Source organism: Myxocyprinus asiaticus, chromosome 42 (genome assembly GCF_019703515.2).
Source record: "Myxocyprinus asiaticus isolate MX2 ecotype Aquarium Trade chromosome 42, UBuf_Myxa_2, whole genome shotgun sequence".
NCBI lineage: Eukaryota > Metazoa > Chordata > Actinopteri > Cypriniformes > Catostomidae > Myxocyprinus > Myxocyprinus asiaticus.
In genome coordinates, this window is record NC_059385.1 from 37,168,758 (window position 1) to 37,188,891 (window position 20,134).

General features: G+C 37.7%; 1 protein-coding gene across 4 annotated transcripts in view; it reads left to right on the top strand.

Moving 5' to 3' along the window:
• The first annotated feature begins 348 nt into the window (after positions 1–348).
• The window catches only part of LOC127432446 (NACHT, LRR and PYD domains-containing protein 12-like), a 612,890-nt gene continuing 593,104 nt past the window's right edge, over positions 349–20,134 (top strand). For 3 of the 4 annotated variants that reach the window (XM_051683540.1, XM_051683542.1, XM_051683544.1), the window contains exons 1-5: positions 349–491; positions 767–842; positions 13,698–13,854; positions 14,467–14,514; positions 14,644–16,441. In XM_051683540.1, coding sequence (XP_051539500.1) covers positions 13,716–13,854; positions 14,467–14,514; positions 14,644–16,441 — 1,985 coding nt within the window. In that variant the 5' untranslated portion in view covers positions 349–491; positions 767–842; positions 13,698–13,715. Of the gene's footprint in view, positions 492–550; positions 843–13,697; positions 13,855–14,466; positions 14,515–14,643; positions 16,442–20,134 lie in introns of those variants that run through there. The other variant, XM_051683537.1, reaches the window with a different exon arrangement.

Sequence of the window (20,134 nt, forward strand, 5' to 3'; positions counted from 1 at the left end):
GATGTACTTTGTTTCATTTTAAGTTTTTCACCTTAACTCACATTATTGTCTATGTTTTTCCAAGTTTTTGGTTCATGTTTGATAATGAGTGCCGACATTAAAATTGATTAATCAAACAACAATAATAAAACAGTTTTATAAAAAATACTTTAGAAGGTGTCACTGTGTACAATTACACATGTAATATTTACATTCATTCAGTCATTCTATAAATGCTGCTCTAGTGAAAGAATGACGTCTAATGGCTGACATGAGAATTTTTAATTTAACTCACAAGCCTCTCATCAACTCACATAGGAAAAGAGGAAGAGGAACTATAAATGTGAAGCAAACAAGTGTGCTTTGCAAATTAGATCTTCTCAAACTCACTAAATAAAGTTCAAGACAATCTGCAGAAACAATCTTAACATGACTTTAAGGATGCCATGTCTAGTAATAATCATTTCTAGAAATGAAGAACTCCACTATATGAAACTAAATCACACACTTTGGTAATTCTTTGCATATTTGTTTTTGTATGTCTTGTTCTCCTTTCATTTCGTCTCTCTGTCTGAAGTATTCTTCAGCACTGGTTGATGATGTTTTATTTGTCTTGTTGATTTAAAAATGAGTCATTTTCTAAGATTATGTTCCTAATGATAAAACTGTGTTGTTTGATTTTAATAATACTAAACTGTTCCCTTGATGCAGTGAGAGAGGGTGAAAGTATTTTGAAAAGGGGAAGAAATTGATTTCATCAACATGAGAAAATGCCTTGATGTTTCAGATCTCTGTGTTGCTTCTGTTCTCAATGTACAGTACATAATTTCATCTCTGACAGCTGAGAGACTCGTTGAAACACGGTAAGTTCACATTTCTGTTTTTTGTTCATAAAGTAACATACAGTACATACAGTAATATATAAACAAGCCTCATTCTTGTTATCATAATGCATATCATTACAGTTATGCATATTACTACAAATTAGCCATGAAAGTAGCCGAGAGTCGGCAGCTGCAGTCAGGGGAAGAGTGAAAAAAGTGCTGTCATGTCGGATAATTCTCACATTTCTTAGTGGATCTGCCAAAAACGAGATCAAATGCAGATATCACGTTATTCACGTTCATGTGCTTTGTTACTAATAAAGTGGATGGAATTTAAATTCTGTAGCTTTTACATTAAAATAAATATGATGAGCACGACAACCAATGAACCTGATATTTCATTTGCCCCAAAAGACGTGTCTTTCCACCCATTTTAGTGTAATAAAGACACATATTTTAGATATTTTTACTAATATTATAGCAATCATATATTTCTGGCAGGGATGACACTGTCAGAGTGTTTGGAAAATTCACACATAATCTTTACACATAAAAACATGATATTAGAGTTTAAAAAGTCAAACATTTTAGAAGAGAGCAAAACAACAAACATCACGGTTGTTTAAGTCAATGAGCATTAAGCTGTCATCAGCAAGCCGTTTCCCGTCATGCTTCCAGTCGGGCACAGCTACACTCTTAAAATGAATGTGTTAAAAAGAACAACGTTTATTTCTTAACACATCTGTGTGTCTAGTTAAGAACAAAATATTTTGTGTTACTCTTAACTCAACCAGTGTGTTATCCTTTATAACACAGACAGAGTGTTAATACAGTTAACACATTCATGTGATATAATTACACAGTTTGTGTAAGAGTTGTGCAAATTTTCTAACAAATATTACAAAAATGAATAAAACAACAACATTGAATTAATTCCATTTATTTTATTAAAAGTAGAAATTTTATATTGCAAAATATTACTCAGTATTTCCTGAAACACATTCTTTCCAATTTTCATAAAAGTACACATTTAAACAAGTTTGTATATTGGATTTACATACAACATGTCTCTACAAGAAAACAATATTTTATATGGCAAAATATTATTGTCACTAGAATGTACAGTATTCTTTGAAATATTCATATAAAGTAAATTAAGTGAAAAGTTCATAAAGAATTGAAACAAGTTTGTATCTTGGATTTACAAGCAACTTTTCTTTAAAAGAAAGTGTAGTGTAGTGGTCTAACATCAACAGCATCTTTTACATGAATCATGTTTCAATTTGTTCTTTCAACTGAAAACGCATACAAGTGAGTGTGAAAATACATCTGTGACAAAATTCTAACAAAACTAGAATAACTTCCTTTTCACATTCAGGAACTATGTGTAAAACTTCCCAAAAGTGGTGTTCTCCTCTAAAAACACGGTTTAGAGCAAGCACACGACCAATTTCATAAGTCTGACCAAACATACTAACAGAGTGAGCTACATTAACAGTGTTACATGCATCAATATCATAGTCAAAGGCTTTCATATTTTCAACAAACTCAACACTTTTCTCCAAAGATCCAACCATGACTGGAAACACGTATAAGTGGACTGCGCAATGTCCAGTGAAACATAGTCTGAACCTGATTCTCATTGGCCAAAGTCATAGAAATATTTATAAAATTACACACAGCATGAGCTTGTCTTTTCAATGGCCCATGCTTTCCCTCGAATCTCTTGCACCACAATTTAGATAGTGAACCAAACTGTATCATCATGTGCCAGTACTGAGTGATCTGTTTGGATAAAGGCTCTTGAATAAGTAATGGCGATCAGTGACTAACTGCTTTAAAAAAATAAAAATAAAAATAAACCAGCTAGTCCCTTGGTTACAACTGCAAATAATATACAAATTTCTCGGAGGACAATGAACAATTTCCAGTGACAATTACCTTCACTTACTAAATGTCCAATCAGAAAATTAAAAAAAAAAGTATAAGACACCACATCTGACTGGCATTTTGCTTTATGGGGTTCTCAGATGTTTCTAAATTATGAATGGCACTAGGTTTTTTGTTTAGTTTTTTATTTCATGTTTTCCAATCCATAGTCAATGCCTACCATTCGGTCATTCAGCTGGTCTATAGTAAAAAAGATTATCTTCATAGATGAAATGTTGTAACATTAGTTTAATCTCAAGTGGAGCCACGCCCTCTAAAATGTCATAGATAATGTCTACACAGACATCTTCAGTAATATGAAAGTAATTGAGAGAGTTAAGACTGGAATCTGCTTTAATGCCTGTTAAAGCAGGATTGTTAAGCATGACATGGTCTTTGTAATTTACTCTGTTGTGCAACTCTAGACGATCGTTATCAAATACACACTGCGCATCTTGTTTGTCAATCAAACAGTAATGACAGAATTTTTAGCTGCAAAGCTCTCTTTAGCTGAAGAGTTGAATCTAGCAGGAATGTCCTAATGGATTTGTTGTTTCAAAATTATCAAAATAAAGTTGAATCTGAAACCGTTGGGATATCTGCTGTAAAATTTGTGATTTTTGAAGTGTGATCCATCATAATAATCCCACATTTTACAGTCACTTTCAGTTGATTGCAGAAAGAGCTTCTGCATTTTTTCATTTTCAAATAGAAACTTAAGTGTTAATAATAGATATGTATTGACATGTATCTGCCATTAACACTTGAATCAATTCACCTTGCTTTCTTGCTGTGTCACCTCTGTATCCAAGGAAGATTTCTGTTGGCCTGACGAGAGAGTGTTTTCTGAAAAATATTTGGTCATTTTGTAGGGGGCATCAACTTCCTCAAATATCTTCCGTCTGCTTTCAAATTCTTCCATCAAAGTTTGCAGTTCATTATGAGGTATGGGTAGCTATTAAGAAGAGACATGGTTCTCTCTTGAAAAGAGTCCAGTGTTCTGGTCAGTAGCTCTTTTGTGCACATGATGCTTCTTTGCACATCATTCAAGGTACAATTTGAGGAGGAGTACATTTTTGCAACAAATGCAGCCATACAGCTTTGGTAGTCAGAAGTAATTAAAATCCTTGAACTGTTTAAATTAGTCTCTGGAGTATCAACAGCAGTAGAGCAAGATGAAAAGTTCTCTGATGCGTCAGTGTCTTGTTCTATCTCTAATGAGATGCTTAGCATAAGAATTGAAATTATGATATGTTTGTTGGCTGTGGTTTTGACTGCAAACAACTGAATAATTCTGTGCATCAGAAAGTGCATGCACATGCCTGAGATGACTGAGAAGTTTCCATACATCTTCTGAAATTGATTTTTTTTTTTTTTACACTTTGGACGAATGAACATGGTATGGCTTATGACATTGCTTGGAGATTTGCAATGAGCTCCACAACTTTAGATCTCTTCCCACCCGAGAGAGGGATGTCATAGATATTTTCAAAGAAATGAAAAACAGATCTGAGCTGCACAGGATATACTAGATTGCAAACTCAATACATTTTGAACAGCTTGTCAATGGCACATGTTAGATTGTTATCCTCAAGCTGAATGGTGATTTTGTTGTTCTCTACCACAACAATGTCTTGCGCTGTAGTACTGGGGGTTCCTAAACAGACAAGATGGGGTTGATGGTTTTCTGCCGTTCTTTGAGGAGAATTATCCAGGAGGCTGGAAATGCTGGTTCCAGTCTGTAAAACTACAAGTAAAATACTATTTTAAATCCTGGATGGTTTCTAAATTCTTGTGCATTTATTTAAACTTTAGGCCAGATATTTTTTTATTTATTTTTTTTAAATTTGTGTTCATAAGAGAAAACATATAAAAGCAGTTTATGGTTGTTTTCAGATCTGGAGCTTCTTTGATTTGTTCTGAAACAGGGACTAAAATTGTTTCAGTGATGAATTTGTCTTGGTTTGGTTTGCTTTCACATGACAATACTTCCAAATGGACCAAAACTAAATAAAAGTTTAACAGTAAATAAAAGTCACATGTGACCAAGCTGTCCCCTCATTGGTCACAATATTCATGTGATTTAGCTCATTCATTGATATACTAGTTAAAGTTATATACTTGTAAAAAAAATTGTCAACCACTACAAATGTTTGAGTATTGTTTATGTAACTGTTATACAAAGCGTCACCACATTGTACAGTATGTGCATTCCAGTAAGAGTTTAGACAGCAAAAACATTTTCCATTACTTAGATTAGTGTTTCCCAATCCTGGAGTACGCCCAACACTGCACATTTTGAATGTTTCTCTCATTTGACACACCCAGTTCAGAACATGGAGCCTCTACTAACAGGCTGATGAATTAAATCAGGTATGTTCAGCGACACATCAAAAATATGTAGTGTTGGGATACTTCAGGACCAGGATTGGGAAACACCAGCCGCTAGCCCGTGCATTCTAAGTCTAGACCTTCAGTGCGATTCATGCCATTAAGAAAACACAGTTTCACACTGAATAAGACACTGTATGGCTATCATACATTACGTGGCAGTCAACTAATAATACCAATTGACATTTTAAAAACATGTCCACACACAAAACCAGAACCAAAGAGGTCTAATACCAAGAAAAAGCTCTCTAATCATATTTGCGATTTAAATTTTGCTTGTGTAGTGATGTTTGCGACGTGTCTAAAATGTTATATTAGTCATTAAATGCATCATGGTCGAAAGCCCGCCCCTTCCTTTCATTGCTACGGACTACGGAGTGTGACGTTGGGCTACCGAGACATACTGTGAGTGGTGTGCTGCTTACTCTTAGTGCAGTGTGCCTTCAGGTCTCCCATTTGAAAGGCATTGCAGTTTAACGTACCCAGGTCAGTGCGCCAGCTGTTGCTGTTATAGCCACTAAAGAAGCTATTGTATGATTTCTGTTTATACCATCGAGAGTGTTACATCATCGGATTATTGGAGCAGGCTGAGTGAGAGCAGTCATCTTAATCCTGCTCTCGGCCCACCCCTCGCTCTATGAGCCACGCTGCTGCTTTTGGGGTCCAGTCAAGTCCTCATTTAATGCCCAAGTGGGCTTGAAGGTTTTTTCTCGGTTGTGTCGGTATAATTTTTTTTGTTTGTGTTTGTAAGATTTGTTTTGTATTTCTGTCACCAATCCCCATTTTCTCGATTTTGACTGTTTTGTAACAGTCTCCATCAATTGTTTCGATTACCGCTATGCGGTATTAGTGGTGTCGGTCATTTTACAATCTTATGACCTGTAAGTAGTCTTGAGCTTGGTGTGATGTCTACACTTTTGTGAAAGTACAATTCTTTGTTCTTTTTCATTAATGTGTATGTTTTTGTAACATTTATTTTTCTTTGTTTATTTTGAGTGAATTTTATTTTTTTTATTTTTTAAAATTATTATATATATATATATATATATATATATATATATATATATATATATATATATATATATATATATATATATATATATATTTTTTTTTTTATTATTATTACAAATTGTTTAATTGGTTGATTTATAATTTTTCTAATGTGATTCTTTTGTTCTTTTTTTTTTTTTTTGTACGAGCTGAGTGCTTCCTGAGGCGGGCTGGTTCCTTGCTGCACTACGGGGTTTTACTTCACCACGGGTTGTCATTATTGTTGTGTCACTATTGCTGTGTCATTATTTGCAGTGAACTTTGTGGGTGTGATTCTGATTGGCAGGGTATTTTTGTATACCTGGTGCTGTCATACTAGCCCGCTCCTCATACAGGAAGCCTCAGTCCCTGCACGATTATTGTTAATTTCTTTGGTGTACTTTTTCTATTCAACCAAGAACATATTTGATTGTGTTTATTTCTGGTTTTAAATTATTGTTGGCCAACTATTTTAGCTTTAATAAAAATTATTTTTGTATGGAAACTCACGCCTTTTCTAAGTGGATCACACCTGTGTGCCTTTATTTGAGGTACTTGCTACACTTGCAATACATTTTGTTTCGTCAGGGTACACTGTTACTTTTCAAAACTTGATCTGACACTGAATGCTCAAGCAGCCTAATTTATACTTAGAAAACTCCTGATGTTTCTATAACAATGCAAAAAGCACTTACCAATTTACTTTAAGTGAAAATCGGCCCATCTTTCCTGTTTACATCTTAGGTTTTTAAATCCATAAGGATCTCTTTCTCAAAGGCAATACCAGCAGTGACAGCTGACTCGTCAGCAAGATCTCACGCTCTTCAATTTCAAATTACATCACTTAAAGCGTGATTGCATCACTCAAGGCCAGCTAGAAGGCCTGGACTGGGACATATCTAAAGACATACAGCTTTGCTTTAAAAATGTGCTTTTTGGGTTTGTCACTCTCGAAAAACAATTTAAAAGTGAGTATTTTCTAGGTAATTTAATTATTCTGCTTGCTAAGTACTTTATCCATAAATGTAAGGTATTAAAAATTAAACCCATTTTCTCTCATTTTCAAAGAGATACTGAGATTTATATTCAATCTCTGTCCACCTCCTGTAACAAAAAAGCTATTAAGACCTGGAATGTGTGCTTACATTTTGGTGTTTTTGGGTAATTGATTATGGGTAATTGATTATTTCATTATTAATGTTTTGGGTTCCAGGCATAGATGACTTGTGTGGGTACTGTGTGTATCTTCTTTCTATTTGTTTATTTGCTTTCTTTTTTGTCTCTTTCTTGATTTCGACTTTTTTGTTTTTGGCAAGATATTATATTTGGTTATGATATTATTTGGCTGATGTGATATGGTTCCCTTGGCATGGATCATGTTTGCATTGTTCTATGTATAATACATGTTTAATAAAAAAAATAATAATAAAAAAAAAAAAAAAAAAAAAAAAAAAAAAATAATAAATACTGGGACATATCCTAAAGACCACACCCACAAGAACAAATAAATCAATCTGATTGGCTGATGAATCTGACAATCTGACTTTAGATGACTATTCACTGCAGTGTTGAGGGATTCTGTGGAAACTCTGAAGGCCTGACGGGGTGGAGCTCAGACTCATGCACTGCTTCAGCGCATGGCTTCGGGCATGTGATTTGTGAAACAGTTGTCACACTTTACTAGAAAGCATTTAGGAATAAATTCTGATTGGATACATTTTTTTGTTTTTTGCTATTCATTTGTAGATTAATTAGGAGCAGAAAGCGATTGAAATTTCTAGGCAAAAAGGTCAATGAGAATGAAAGGATGAAAAAATATTTATTAATTAGGCATGTTACGCCAGCAGAGAAGGCTTTGCTGGCCTTGAGAAATCGCCACTGGGAAACACTGACTTAGATGGATAGGAGTTGTAAAATGTATGACATGGTTACTTTTATCCTTCATTTCTTGCTTTTGCATTATTTCTGCATTGAAAAGTGCCTATTCTTGCAGTCTCAGAGCTTTTTCACTCTCCCTTTCTCACATGCGCACCCACACATACACACACACACACATGTTGGTGCAGCTATCCTTGTGAGGACTCTCCATAGCATAATGATTTTTATACTGTACAAACTATAGATTCTATCCCCTAACCCTAATCCTACCCCTAAACCTAACCCACACAAAAAACTTTCTGCATTTTTACATTTTCAATAAAACATCATTTAATATGTTTTTTTAAGCAATTTAAATTATGGGGATACTACAAATGTCCTCATAATCCACATATATAGCATAATACCCTTGTAATTACCAGTTTGTAACCTAAAAAGTCCTCGTCAACCACCCAAACCCGCCCAAACACACACACACATAACAGAGAAGAGAAAATTCACGTGCAAAATAGTTCTTATCTGTCAAAAAGTTGCTACCACCTTCCTAACTGTGTTCTGATATGTCCACATTATGATGGTGAATCACAGTGACTCGCTGACCTACAGATATCTTTTCCAAAGATCCATAAGATATGTTCATGGTTTTTATAGGGGTATTGCATGGTTTGTTGAGTCTATTTATTCTCACCACAAGCACACCACCCCAGAGTTCCTATGAAATATTGTAGGTCTGAGACCACCTCGTCCAGGAGGTCTCAGACCGATTATTTTGGTGTGTGATTGCTATGGTCACATATGCCTATACAAACTGAACTAAGGGAGAAACGCACCAGGTTCTGAAAACAAATGATTCAAACAAGCCAGGTGTGAAAACACCGTAATTGTATGGAGATCAGTGGTACTGTAGCTTTTAAAGTCACACATGCTTTTGGACTCAAGATGGCGCCGAGTATGGCTGCTGCATTGCGATCATAGTAGTGTTTTGTTTGTTTTGTTCACAATTCTTAAGTTTTTTGTCTTGGATGTTGTCTGCCTTATTGTCTATGACAGACAAACACATTTGGACATTGGTTCAGCAATTTCACACCTTAAACCGGACTTCAAATTTCTCAATGCCGACCCGCTGTTTACAAACACGCAAGCGGAGCCCTTTGTCTGGGCAGCACAGCCGCGGAAAAGCAAAAGGAAAAGGGGAAACAGAGCCGGCGTTCTCATCAGAGTAAGACGCCGCGCAAATCGACCCCCGCTACCCAGTATTCTACTGACAAATGTTCAGTCTCTGGATAACAAGCTCTGTGAGCTGAAAGCGCGGATCTCTTTCCAACGAGATACAAGGGACTGCTGTATTATCTGAAACTTGGATGTCTGCGGAGATTCCAGACTCAGCCATTGAACCCGTGGGGTTCTCTGTGCACCGAGCGGACAGAGCGAAAGACCTCTCAGGTAAAAGCAGAGGTGGTGGTGTATGTTTTATGATCAACAAATCCTGGTGTGATCAGAGGTACGTACATTCTATCAAGTCATTCTGCTCTCCTGATCTGGAATTTCTTATGCTTCTATGTCGACCATTCTGGCTACCGAGGGAATTCACAGCGATCATTATCACAGCTGTGTACATTCCCCCACAAGCCGACACAGACCGGGCACTCAAGGAACTGTATGGGAGTATAAGTGAGCAGGAAACTGCGCACCCTGAGGCCGTGTTCATTGTGACCGGGGACTTTAATAAAGCCAGTTTCAAATCAGTCGCACCAAAATACCACCAGCACATTAGTTTCAACACACGAGGGGACCGGGTTTTGGACCATTACTACTCTCCCTTCCGGGATGGCTACAAATCCCTCCCCTGCCCACCATTTGGCAAATCAGACCACTTTTCCATTCTGCTTCTGCCCGCTTACAGGCAGAAACTGAAACAGGAAGCACCCACCCACAGAACGATCCAGTGCTGGTCGGACCAATCAGATTCCATGCTACAAGACTGTTTTGATCACACGGACTGGGAGATGTTCTGGTCCGCCCCTGATGACGACATCGAGCTTTACGCTGATAGCGTAATGTGTTTCATCAAAAAGTGCGTGGAGGATGTGGTTCCGACCAGAACAATACGGATCTTTAAAGGGAATAAAAACTCCACCATGAACACCGCTGCCACTCTCCCGGATGAGCTAAATACTTTTTATGCTCGTTTTGAGGGAAATAACACCGCCCTCGCGGAGAGAGCTCTCGTGGCTGAAGCTACAGAGGTTAGTTCACTCTCCGTCTCTGTAGTGGAAGTAACCCGATCCTTCCGACGGGTGAATATCCGCAAAGCTGCGGGCCCAGACGGCATTCCGGGCTGCGTCATCAGAGCGTGCGCGAACCAGCTGGCTGGTGTTTTTACAGACATTTTCAACCTTTCCCTCTCTTTGTCTGTAGTCCCCACACGCTTTAAAACATCCACCATTGTGCCTGTTCCAAAGCAATCAAAAATAACTTGCTTAAATGACTGGCGTCCTGTTGCTCTGTCCCCCATCATCAGCAAATATTTTGAGAGACTAATCAGAGATTACATCTGCTCTGTGCTGCCTCTCTCTCTTGACCCGTTGCAGTTTGCTTACCGCAACAACCGCTCCACTGATGATGCCATTGCATCTACAATACACACTGCTCTCTCCCACCTGGAAAAAAAGAACACTTATGTGAGAATGCTGTTTTCTGATCACTGACAATAATGAAACAACCTACAGAGAGGAGGTGCACACTCTGACACACTGGTGTCAGGAGCACAACCTCTCCCTCAACGTCAGTAAGACAAAGGAGCTTGTGGTGGACTTCAGAAGAAAAGACAGAGAACACAGTCCCATCACCATCAATGGAGCACCAGTGGAGAGAGTCAGCAGCTTCAAGTTCCTGGGTGTCCACATCACTGAGGAACTCACATGGTCCATCCACACTGAAGTCGTTGTGAAGAAGGCTCATCAGCGCCTCTTCTTCCTGAGACGGCTGAGGAAGTTTGGAATGAACCGCCACATCCTCACACAGTTCTACATCTGCACTGTAGAGAGCATCCTGACTGGCTGTATCTCCGCCTGGTACGGCAATAGTACCGCCCACAACCGCAAAGCACTGCAAAGGGTGGTGCGAACTGCCAGACACATCATCGGAGGTGAGCTTCCCTCCCTCCAGGAAATATATACAAGGCGGTGTGTGAAAAAAGCTCGGAGGATCATCAGAGACTCCAGCCACCCGAGCCATGGGCTGTTCTCACTGCTACCATCAGGCAGGCGGTATCGCAGCATCAGCACCCACACCAGCCGACTCCATGACAGCTTCTTCCCCCAAGCAATCAGACTTTTGAACTCTTGATCTCTCACGATCAAAATTCATCAGCACTGCACTTTATTACCCTTACTCTTATATCTCACACCGGACTGTCATAAATTATATTATTATTATATTATATTCTCTCTTAACAACTGACTATCAACTGACAGCCTGAATGTCAATACAGTACAATACTGTACATTCTATATATACTATATATACTTTTTTATATATTTTTATTTTTTATTTTTATTGAATAATGTGTATCTATATTGTGTGTATTGTATACTGTACAGTGTATGTTATTATTTGTATATTGTTGAGTGTAATTATGTGTAAATCAGATGTTTAAATTGTGTTGTGTTAATTTTATGTTATAGTAAATTGGTATATGTCTCATCACTATCACGACTGCTATGTTGATCGGAACTGCACCCAAGAATTTCACACACCATTGCACTTGTGTATATGGCTGTGTGACAATAAAGTGATTTGATTTGATTTGATTTGATTGCTCAAAGCACAAAAAAAGGAGTTTAAATGTAATCAAGATGCATACTGGCTTAATGTCCAAGAGGTAAGCAAGAGCTGAATTGACACTGAATTTGGCCAAGCCTTTGCCCCTTCCTTATGCAGTGGGGGGCAGCAGTTGAGTAAGGGCTTGAAGTGCTTTGTAGCATGACTCTGTAGCATGACAAACACATATAAATTGGCATTTTGTTGTCAGAAAATTCTATCTCCAAACCTGCCTTCAGATTACCACTAAAACGAATGGTGTCAATTAAAAGTAAAGCAACATCTAGACAGACTGATTAAAGTACCTTACCGTCACTTTCATTAGCAATTGAAATGACAGTAAAATTGTTCATTGCAGACAATTTCAGCAACTTTGGAACAATATTTCCCATTTTCGAAGAAAGAGGTCAGCCTTCCCAGGAAACATTTTCCTAAACTCAGTGTCAATCTACAATAGAAGATGGAACAGTAGCTATAACAATAGTGTTTCAAGGCTCAATACATCCATAAATTATCTTCCTTAAGTTTACGCCATCTTAACATCAGAGGGCCAGTGTGAATATAGATTTTGAATTCAACCACGCATCAGCACACTTAAATCAATTAAGTGGTGTAATCTTACACCCATTGCTCTTTGATGATAAGACAGCCTAAATCTTGCCGGAGGAACATGCAAAACACTAGATGTCCTTACCATGTATGGCATGTATACAAAGTGAGGGTATTGTTCCAAAATCTCTTTTTTAATGTTGGTGGCTTTTTCCATGCCAACTTTGATGGTAGTCAGGTTTTCTGGAGATGGTCGCATCCTTTTGATCACAGTAGCCCACTCCTGGGTAGACTCCTCCTCTCTTTCAGCAGGCAATTCCAAAGTAATAGAAGGAATCACTTGTCTGGCCACGTTTGCGCTGATAGCGACACTGATCATCATGATACTATAAATGAGTTATTGAGGCAATAAACACAATGTTTTAATCCAAAAGTAAGTCTTGTTATTGTTATTATATGTTATTAATATCTGTATCAAGCATACACCAATTTTAACAAATCACCCCTCACACAATCTATGTTGAAGTCCAATGCCCATAAAAGTACTAAATCATTATTTATAAACCTTTGTAAACATTTACAATACATGAATATTTTCAACTTTAAAAACAATAATTATTTAAAACAAATAAATTGTTGTATTTGTAAAGATGTGAAACTATTAAAAGCATGCTTACCACTAGAAACAAACAGAACATTTGTCTGCCTTTACAGACATTGGTTACTATTTATCTGGACATTAATTAATAATTTGTTTACATGAAAAGTGGTGAAAAATATAAAAATATTTTGAAAACATTTATAAATGTAAAAAGTGTATGAACTCATTTATACAATATTAATTAAAGTGTAATGGCATTTGTAATCATTTAAATGTACATTTACAAATGATCTGTTAATCATTAAATAATTATATTGTTTATGTTAAAAGTCATAGTTGTTAAAAGGTGCATGGCCACGTAGGAATGAAAGTTTAAAAAGTATTTACATTTACAATACATAATGCTTAACAGATCATTGTTAATGGTAGTTAAATCCATTAGTAACCATTACCAAGCTTATTATCTCAAATGTATAACAATTTGAATATACATTAATTAATTATCTGTTAAGCATTAAATAATATTTGTTAATGATTTATTAATGAAAGTTATTATAAAGTGCTACAACATTGGGATGTTGAGTATAAGCATACATAATTTGTTCTAGTCATGATTAGGTACAGTTTTAAAAAAAACAAAAACTAATCTCTCTCTCTCTCTCTCTCTCTCTCTTTGTCTTTATGAATATAACTAGTGGATACTAAATGTGACAATGGCTTCATCCTCCAGTCCAGTTCCTACAGTGCAGTCAGCCAACACAGTTCAGTCTCAGAGTCCTGTTATTTCTCCTGTGCTCAGTGGAAGCACATTTAATGCCCCAGTTTACATCAACACTGACTTAAAGCATAATGGTAAATAAACTAATACTTGCTTTATCAGATTCCCTTAAGATATTGTGATAATGAGGCCTGGGTAGCTCAGTGAGTAAAGACGCTGACTACCACCCCTGGAGTCACGGGATCGAATCCAGGGCATGCTGAGTGACTCCAGCCAGGTCTCCTAAGCAACCAAATTGGCCTGGTTACTAGGGAGGGTAGTCACATGGGGTAACCTCCTCATGGTCGCTATAATGTGGTTCGCTCTCGGTGGGGTGCGTGGTGAGTTGTGCATGGATGCCGCGGAGAATAGCGTGAAGCCTCCACACGTGCTATGTCTCCACGGTAACGCGCTCAACAAGCCACGTGATAAGATGCATGGGTTGATGGTCTCAGATGGGGAGAAAAGTGAGATTCGTCCTCCGCCACCCGGATTGTGGCGAGTCACTACGCCACCACGAGGACCTAGATTGCATTGGGAATTGGTCATCCCAAATTGGGGAGAAAAAGTGAGAAAAAAAAAAGAGATACTGTGATAATGTATTAAAAAATAATGTCCACTTCAGATTTTTTAGTAAAATGAAAAATAACATGGGGTGATTTTTTTAATATTTACATCTAGTTCTCTTTTTCTGTGTCTGTAAACAGTAACAGCTGAGACTGAAGGCTCCACTGAGGATCCTGCATCATCTGGAGGTGGTTATATTACAGTTTTCCCTTCTCAGTGTTAAATTACACTGAATAATGATCCTTTAACAGTTTAAATTAGATGTGTATTCTCAATAATTTCCTTTTTCACTCTTTGTATTCCTTTTGTTCTCTTAGGCACAACTACAAAGAAGGGCAAATCTGATCATGTTGACTACAGTGAAGTCAGCATCAAACTGAAGAACACATTAAAACAAGAATATGAGCAGATACTGGATGGTAATTTACAGACCAGCCATCAGAAATACCTGAATGATATTTACACTGATCTCTATGTGGTGAAGAATGAGACTGGAGGGGTAGTGAATGAGCATGAGGTGAGACAGATCGAATCAAATCTCAACCGACCTGCTGCTGAAGACATCCAGATCCAATGTAGTGACATTTTTAAAGTCCAGCATGATACGGTTCGACGAAACAGAAAAGTTCTGACAATGGGGATCGCAGGGGTAGGAAAAACTGTCTCGGTCAACAAATTCATCCTTGATTGGGCTGAAGGAAAAGAAAATCAGGATATAGTGTTTATTTTTCCTCTCCCGTTCCGTCAGCTCAATTTTAGTGAAAACCAGTGCAGTCTCATGGAACTGCTTCACAATTATTTTAATCCTGTTAAACAACTGCAGTCTCTTCCTGAAGGTGATGGTGAGGTCATGTTCATCTTTGATGGTCTGGATGAATGTCGCTTCCCTTTATGTTTTGACAATAATGAGAAATGTACAGATGTACATGAAAAAACATCAGTGAGTCAGATAGTCAAAAACCTGATAAGCAGAAATCTGCTTCCCTCTGCTCTTGTCTGGATCACCTCAAGACCAGCAGCTGTTAGTCAGATACCCCGAGAACATATAAACCAGGTGACAGAGGTTCGAGGATTCAACGATAAGCAGAAGGAGACATACTTCAACAAAAACAGCAGTCCTGATGTATCAGAGAAAATCATTTCTCACATTAAGAAATCAAGGAGTCTCAACATCATGTGCCACATCCCGGTCTTCTGCTGGATCTCTGTCATTGTACTTGAGCCTCTGCTGAATCGAGGGAGTCATGACAAGATTCCCACAACTCTCACAGGAATGTACATAAGCTTATTACTTTCTCAGATGCAACAGATGAAAAGAAAGTATGTTGAAGGTTCAGAACCTTTTGATCAGGTTGTTCTGAAGCTTGGGAAACTGGCCTTTAGACAGCTGGAAAAAGGCAATCTGATTTTCTACAAAGATGATCTTAAGGAATGTGGGCTGGATGTCAGTAAGGTGTCTGTATACTCTGGGTTATGCACTCAGATCTTTCAGAGAGAAAAGACTTTCCATGAGAGAGCAGTCTACAGCTTTGTACATCTCAGTGTCCAGGAATTCCTTGCTGCACTTTTTGTGTTTTTAATTTTTTTACATGAAAAAACAAATCCATTTCTTCAAACTATGAGAGAAAAACTAAATTGGAAATTCCAAAAGTCACTGTTTCACCTTCATAAGGCTGCAGTTAATAAGGCCTTACAAAGCAAGAATGGACACCTGGACCTTTTCCTCCGATTCCTCTTGGGTCTCTCACTGGAATCCAATCAAGATGACCTGAAGGGACTACTGCCTAGCCTGGAAGATAAAACTGAGAGAAAGAAAGACATTGCTGTCTACATCAAAAATAAAATAGAAGAGGCAGAATCAGCAGAGAAGACGTTGAATCTCTTCCACTGTCTGAGTGAACTGAAAGATGACTCTCTGGTGGAGGAGATCCAGAAGTATCTGAGCTCAGGAGATCTCTCTGGACAGACTCTTTCTTCTGCTCAGTGGTCGGCTCTGGTGTTTGTGCTGTTGATGTCTGATGAGACTCAAGAGATTTTTGAGCTGCAGAAATATCGAAGATCTGATGAAGCACTAATGAGGTTACAGCCAGTGATCAAGAACACCAGAAGAGCACTGTAAGATTCATCTCTAAATTCATTTATTTACATGTTTAGTCATTTAACTTTAAATGTATATTTACTCTCGGGATTCTTGATGCCAAAGCAGTTTGCATGCATAAATATAAATGTTTCATATTGGGGGATGATATTAAATGCCATTAGATAAGTTGTGTATTCTATCTGCTGTTAAGAAAAGGGTCATTCCTGGGATTTGGTATTTTGGAACTTGGATTTTTTTGCACTCCACAACATTAAGTACATGTTATATTTTCCCACCTCATCCATTAAAGCCCATTTATTATTTTGTATTTATATATTTATTTCCTGATTTAGACACCTATTGTTCTATATTGGAAGTAGTTTGAAAAGGATTCAACACAAAAGTGGTTATAAAATAAACATCTACCGAATGCTCATGGCTTCAAATGTAACATTTATGAAAGTTTTCTCATTTTTATGTGGTGATGTGTAATATATTGATAATTCCATACTTCTGTTACAGATTCATAATCAAGAGACATTCTGCAAAAATGATAATATTCTTTCTAATGATGCATTTTGGTTTTAAGTATAGGGATGTGAGTATTATGATCTAAAGTTCAAAGCATTGATGCTTGCTTACAGAACAACCACTAGCTCCACACCCCACCTTCTAAACTCACTACTTCAGATGTATGTGCCCTCCAGAAGCCTGTATTCTGCAAGTGAATGGTGCCTCGTGGTGCCATCTCATAGAGGCACAAAATCACTGTCCCGGACCTTTATCTTGACTGTTCCCTGCTGGTGGAATGACCTGCCTAATTCCACCTGAGCAGCTGTGTCTTTAGCCTCTTTCAAAAAACAGCTAAAGACACATCTTTTTCTTGAACATCTAACCCATTCATACTAATGCAATGCCTTCATGTTCTTTAAAAAAAAAAAGAATTCCTTTCTATGTGTACTCTAAGCTATGTGAGACTTCATTACAGCATTTATTATATTGTTGCCCCTTTTGTTGGATTCTATTGTTCTCCTCATTTGTAAGTCCCTTTGGATAAAATTGTCTGCTTAATGAATAAATGTAAATGTAAAGAAATCATTTATTTTGGATGGATTTTGAGTTATATTGCCTAATGGATCCGTGATTGATGTAATAATTGATTTGAGTTTTTTTAGATTAGTTGATTTGACAGGTATTTGCCAGTTTTATCTCTAAATTTTAACGGCTGTTGTCTGAGTTTAAGAAGTATTTGTCCAGTTCTTGTTTAGTCCTGAAAGTTTCGTAGTGATTCATTATGTAGGCCCTTGAGCAGTGAGAAGGTCCAGTCTCTTTACCTCATCTTGTAGATGTTTTTTCTCTTGCTGACTGATCTTTCTTTTTATATGAGCATTATGATATTATTTAGCCTCTCATGACAGATTTAGCAGTTTTCCATATAGTGTGCATGCAGATATTCCCTCAGTGCTTTTGATCTTGACAAAGGATGCCTATCCTGTTTTAAAAAGTGGAGTAATGAAGTATTAAATCACCAGCTGGGTGGTGGATGTGGCTGGTGCTCTGCCAGAAAGATGATTCTGATGGGGGAATGGTCAGAAAAAGTGATAGCATGAATAACTGGGTCAGTGATTTTGTATGTGATAGAATTGCTTGTCATAAAATAATCTATACACAAATAGGATTTGTGGTGAGGGGAGTAGTATAAATAGTCCTTACGGTTAGGGTAATTAAGGGTTCAAATGTCTATAATTCATTAATCTGACATATAATTCTTAAGAAGTGATGAAGAATTGTTTATTTTTCCAGCAACAGTTGTTGAACGGTCTTTCTTTGGGTCCAGTACTGTGTTGTACACACGCATACGCAAACACTGAAATACGCATGTGCTGAACACTCAAAATTGTGACTGAACAGAGAACAAACATACTCTGAGAAGCAGGTTTGCCGGAGTGTATGGTGTTACCGGTTTTACTCTCTAAAAGTGACATCACCAGTGTGACATTTTATATCGGGTAAAAGGGGGAAACATTATGAATGGAACTTCCTATATCAATACAAGAGCTTAACATATAGAATGGCATTAAATAAGGTACAGTTGCCTAATGAAGAGTTTGTGACCCATGATAAATTAACCTAAATAAATTCTGTCTTTCAAGTTACAGATATATCAAATTACACAGGCAGCAAAGCATGCGTACTGACAGAAGATGTTATGTTTAAATAGCTCGTTACATCCAGCTATGTTGATACTCATTTTGAAAGTGCACAAAAGAAATCCTGAATGGAAACGCTTGACATGCGAATAAACTCTCAAAATTCGAATAAACATTTTATGTTCTAGGCAGAGGGTGATTATTTAGAGTTTCACATTAGATAAATGCACATTAAGGTGATGAAAACTGTTTATTTGCATACTGATGACATGTTTTGACCACATGTAAAGTACGATAGCATTATGCTCGTCAGTTGGTATTGGTGTGCAATAGCTTGATGTGACAGACCCAATTATAGGTCCGACCTTGGCACACAATTCTTCAAATACAACCCTTGACATTTGTAAGTGTTAAACTCACATCTAGTGGTTTTGAGTGTGGGCGCTTGCAGGTTTATACAGAGGCTGCCAGTGTATGGGCAGAGCAGACATTTCAACCCACATTAAATGAGATATTACACTCATTCTTCTGCGTCTCCTGGCAGCATTTAATAAAACGATGTTCAACACCTCAAATACAACTGTCTCTAAAGCAAGGGACTCTATGATGATAAGACGGGCTCCTTCAAGATGATCCGCATATTATAATGCATTGAAACGCATGATTTTTCACATGAGGGTTTTGCATAAATTTTTCCCTCAAACTTTTATGCTGATAATATAATTTGTAATGAAAAATAAACTATTAAAATAGAAAAATGCTAAATACCAAGTAAAAGCTATTGATGGTCAACGGCTCCAGCCAAACATCGCACTTTCATACCCTTATTTCACTATTATGAAAGAGCGATTGTATCGAGTGCCGCAGGACGCTCAGACAAAAGAGGCTACAACCTAATTGTTAATACCTCAGAGCCGTCAGGAAATGTTATTCCAGACGGCTCATTATAATCTGATGGCGGGTCACTTAGGGCAGGAAAAGACACTGAACCGACAAATGGCCCATTTCTATTGGTCGGGCATTCACGGGGATGTTCACAGGTGGTGTGCGGCATGCCGTTAATGTCAGCTGGTGAATCCGCCAGCCACCCCAAGAGTACCACTGCGTCCCCTTCTGTTAATCGAGGTCCCCCTCAAAAGAATTGTCATGGCACAGCCATTGACCAGGAAAATAAAAAATGGCACCATGTCAAAAAGGTTGCCAACCCCTGCTCTAGTTGTTTTTTGGTACCTGTAAAATATATTATTGCCTGCTGATCAAAATCAGCCCACGGGGTAGGCACATATTAGAGCTATAAGAGATACTGTTGAACAAGGCTGGTTGTACGCTTTTTTTAAAATCCCATTTTCTCCCAATTTCCCACTATTTAGTAGGTTCTCGTGGTGGCGTGGTTACTCACCTCAATCCAGGTGGCGGAGGACAAGCCTCAGTTGCCTACGCTTCTGAGGCTGTCAATCCGTTCATTTTATCACATGGCTCGTTGTGCATGACACAGCGGAGACTCCGCAGGTGGAGGCTCATGCTACTCTCTGCGATCCACGCATAACTTACCATGTGCCCACTGAGAGCGAGAACCAC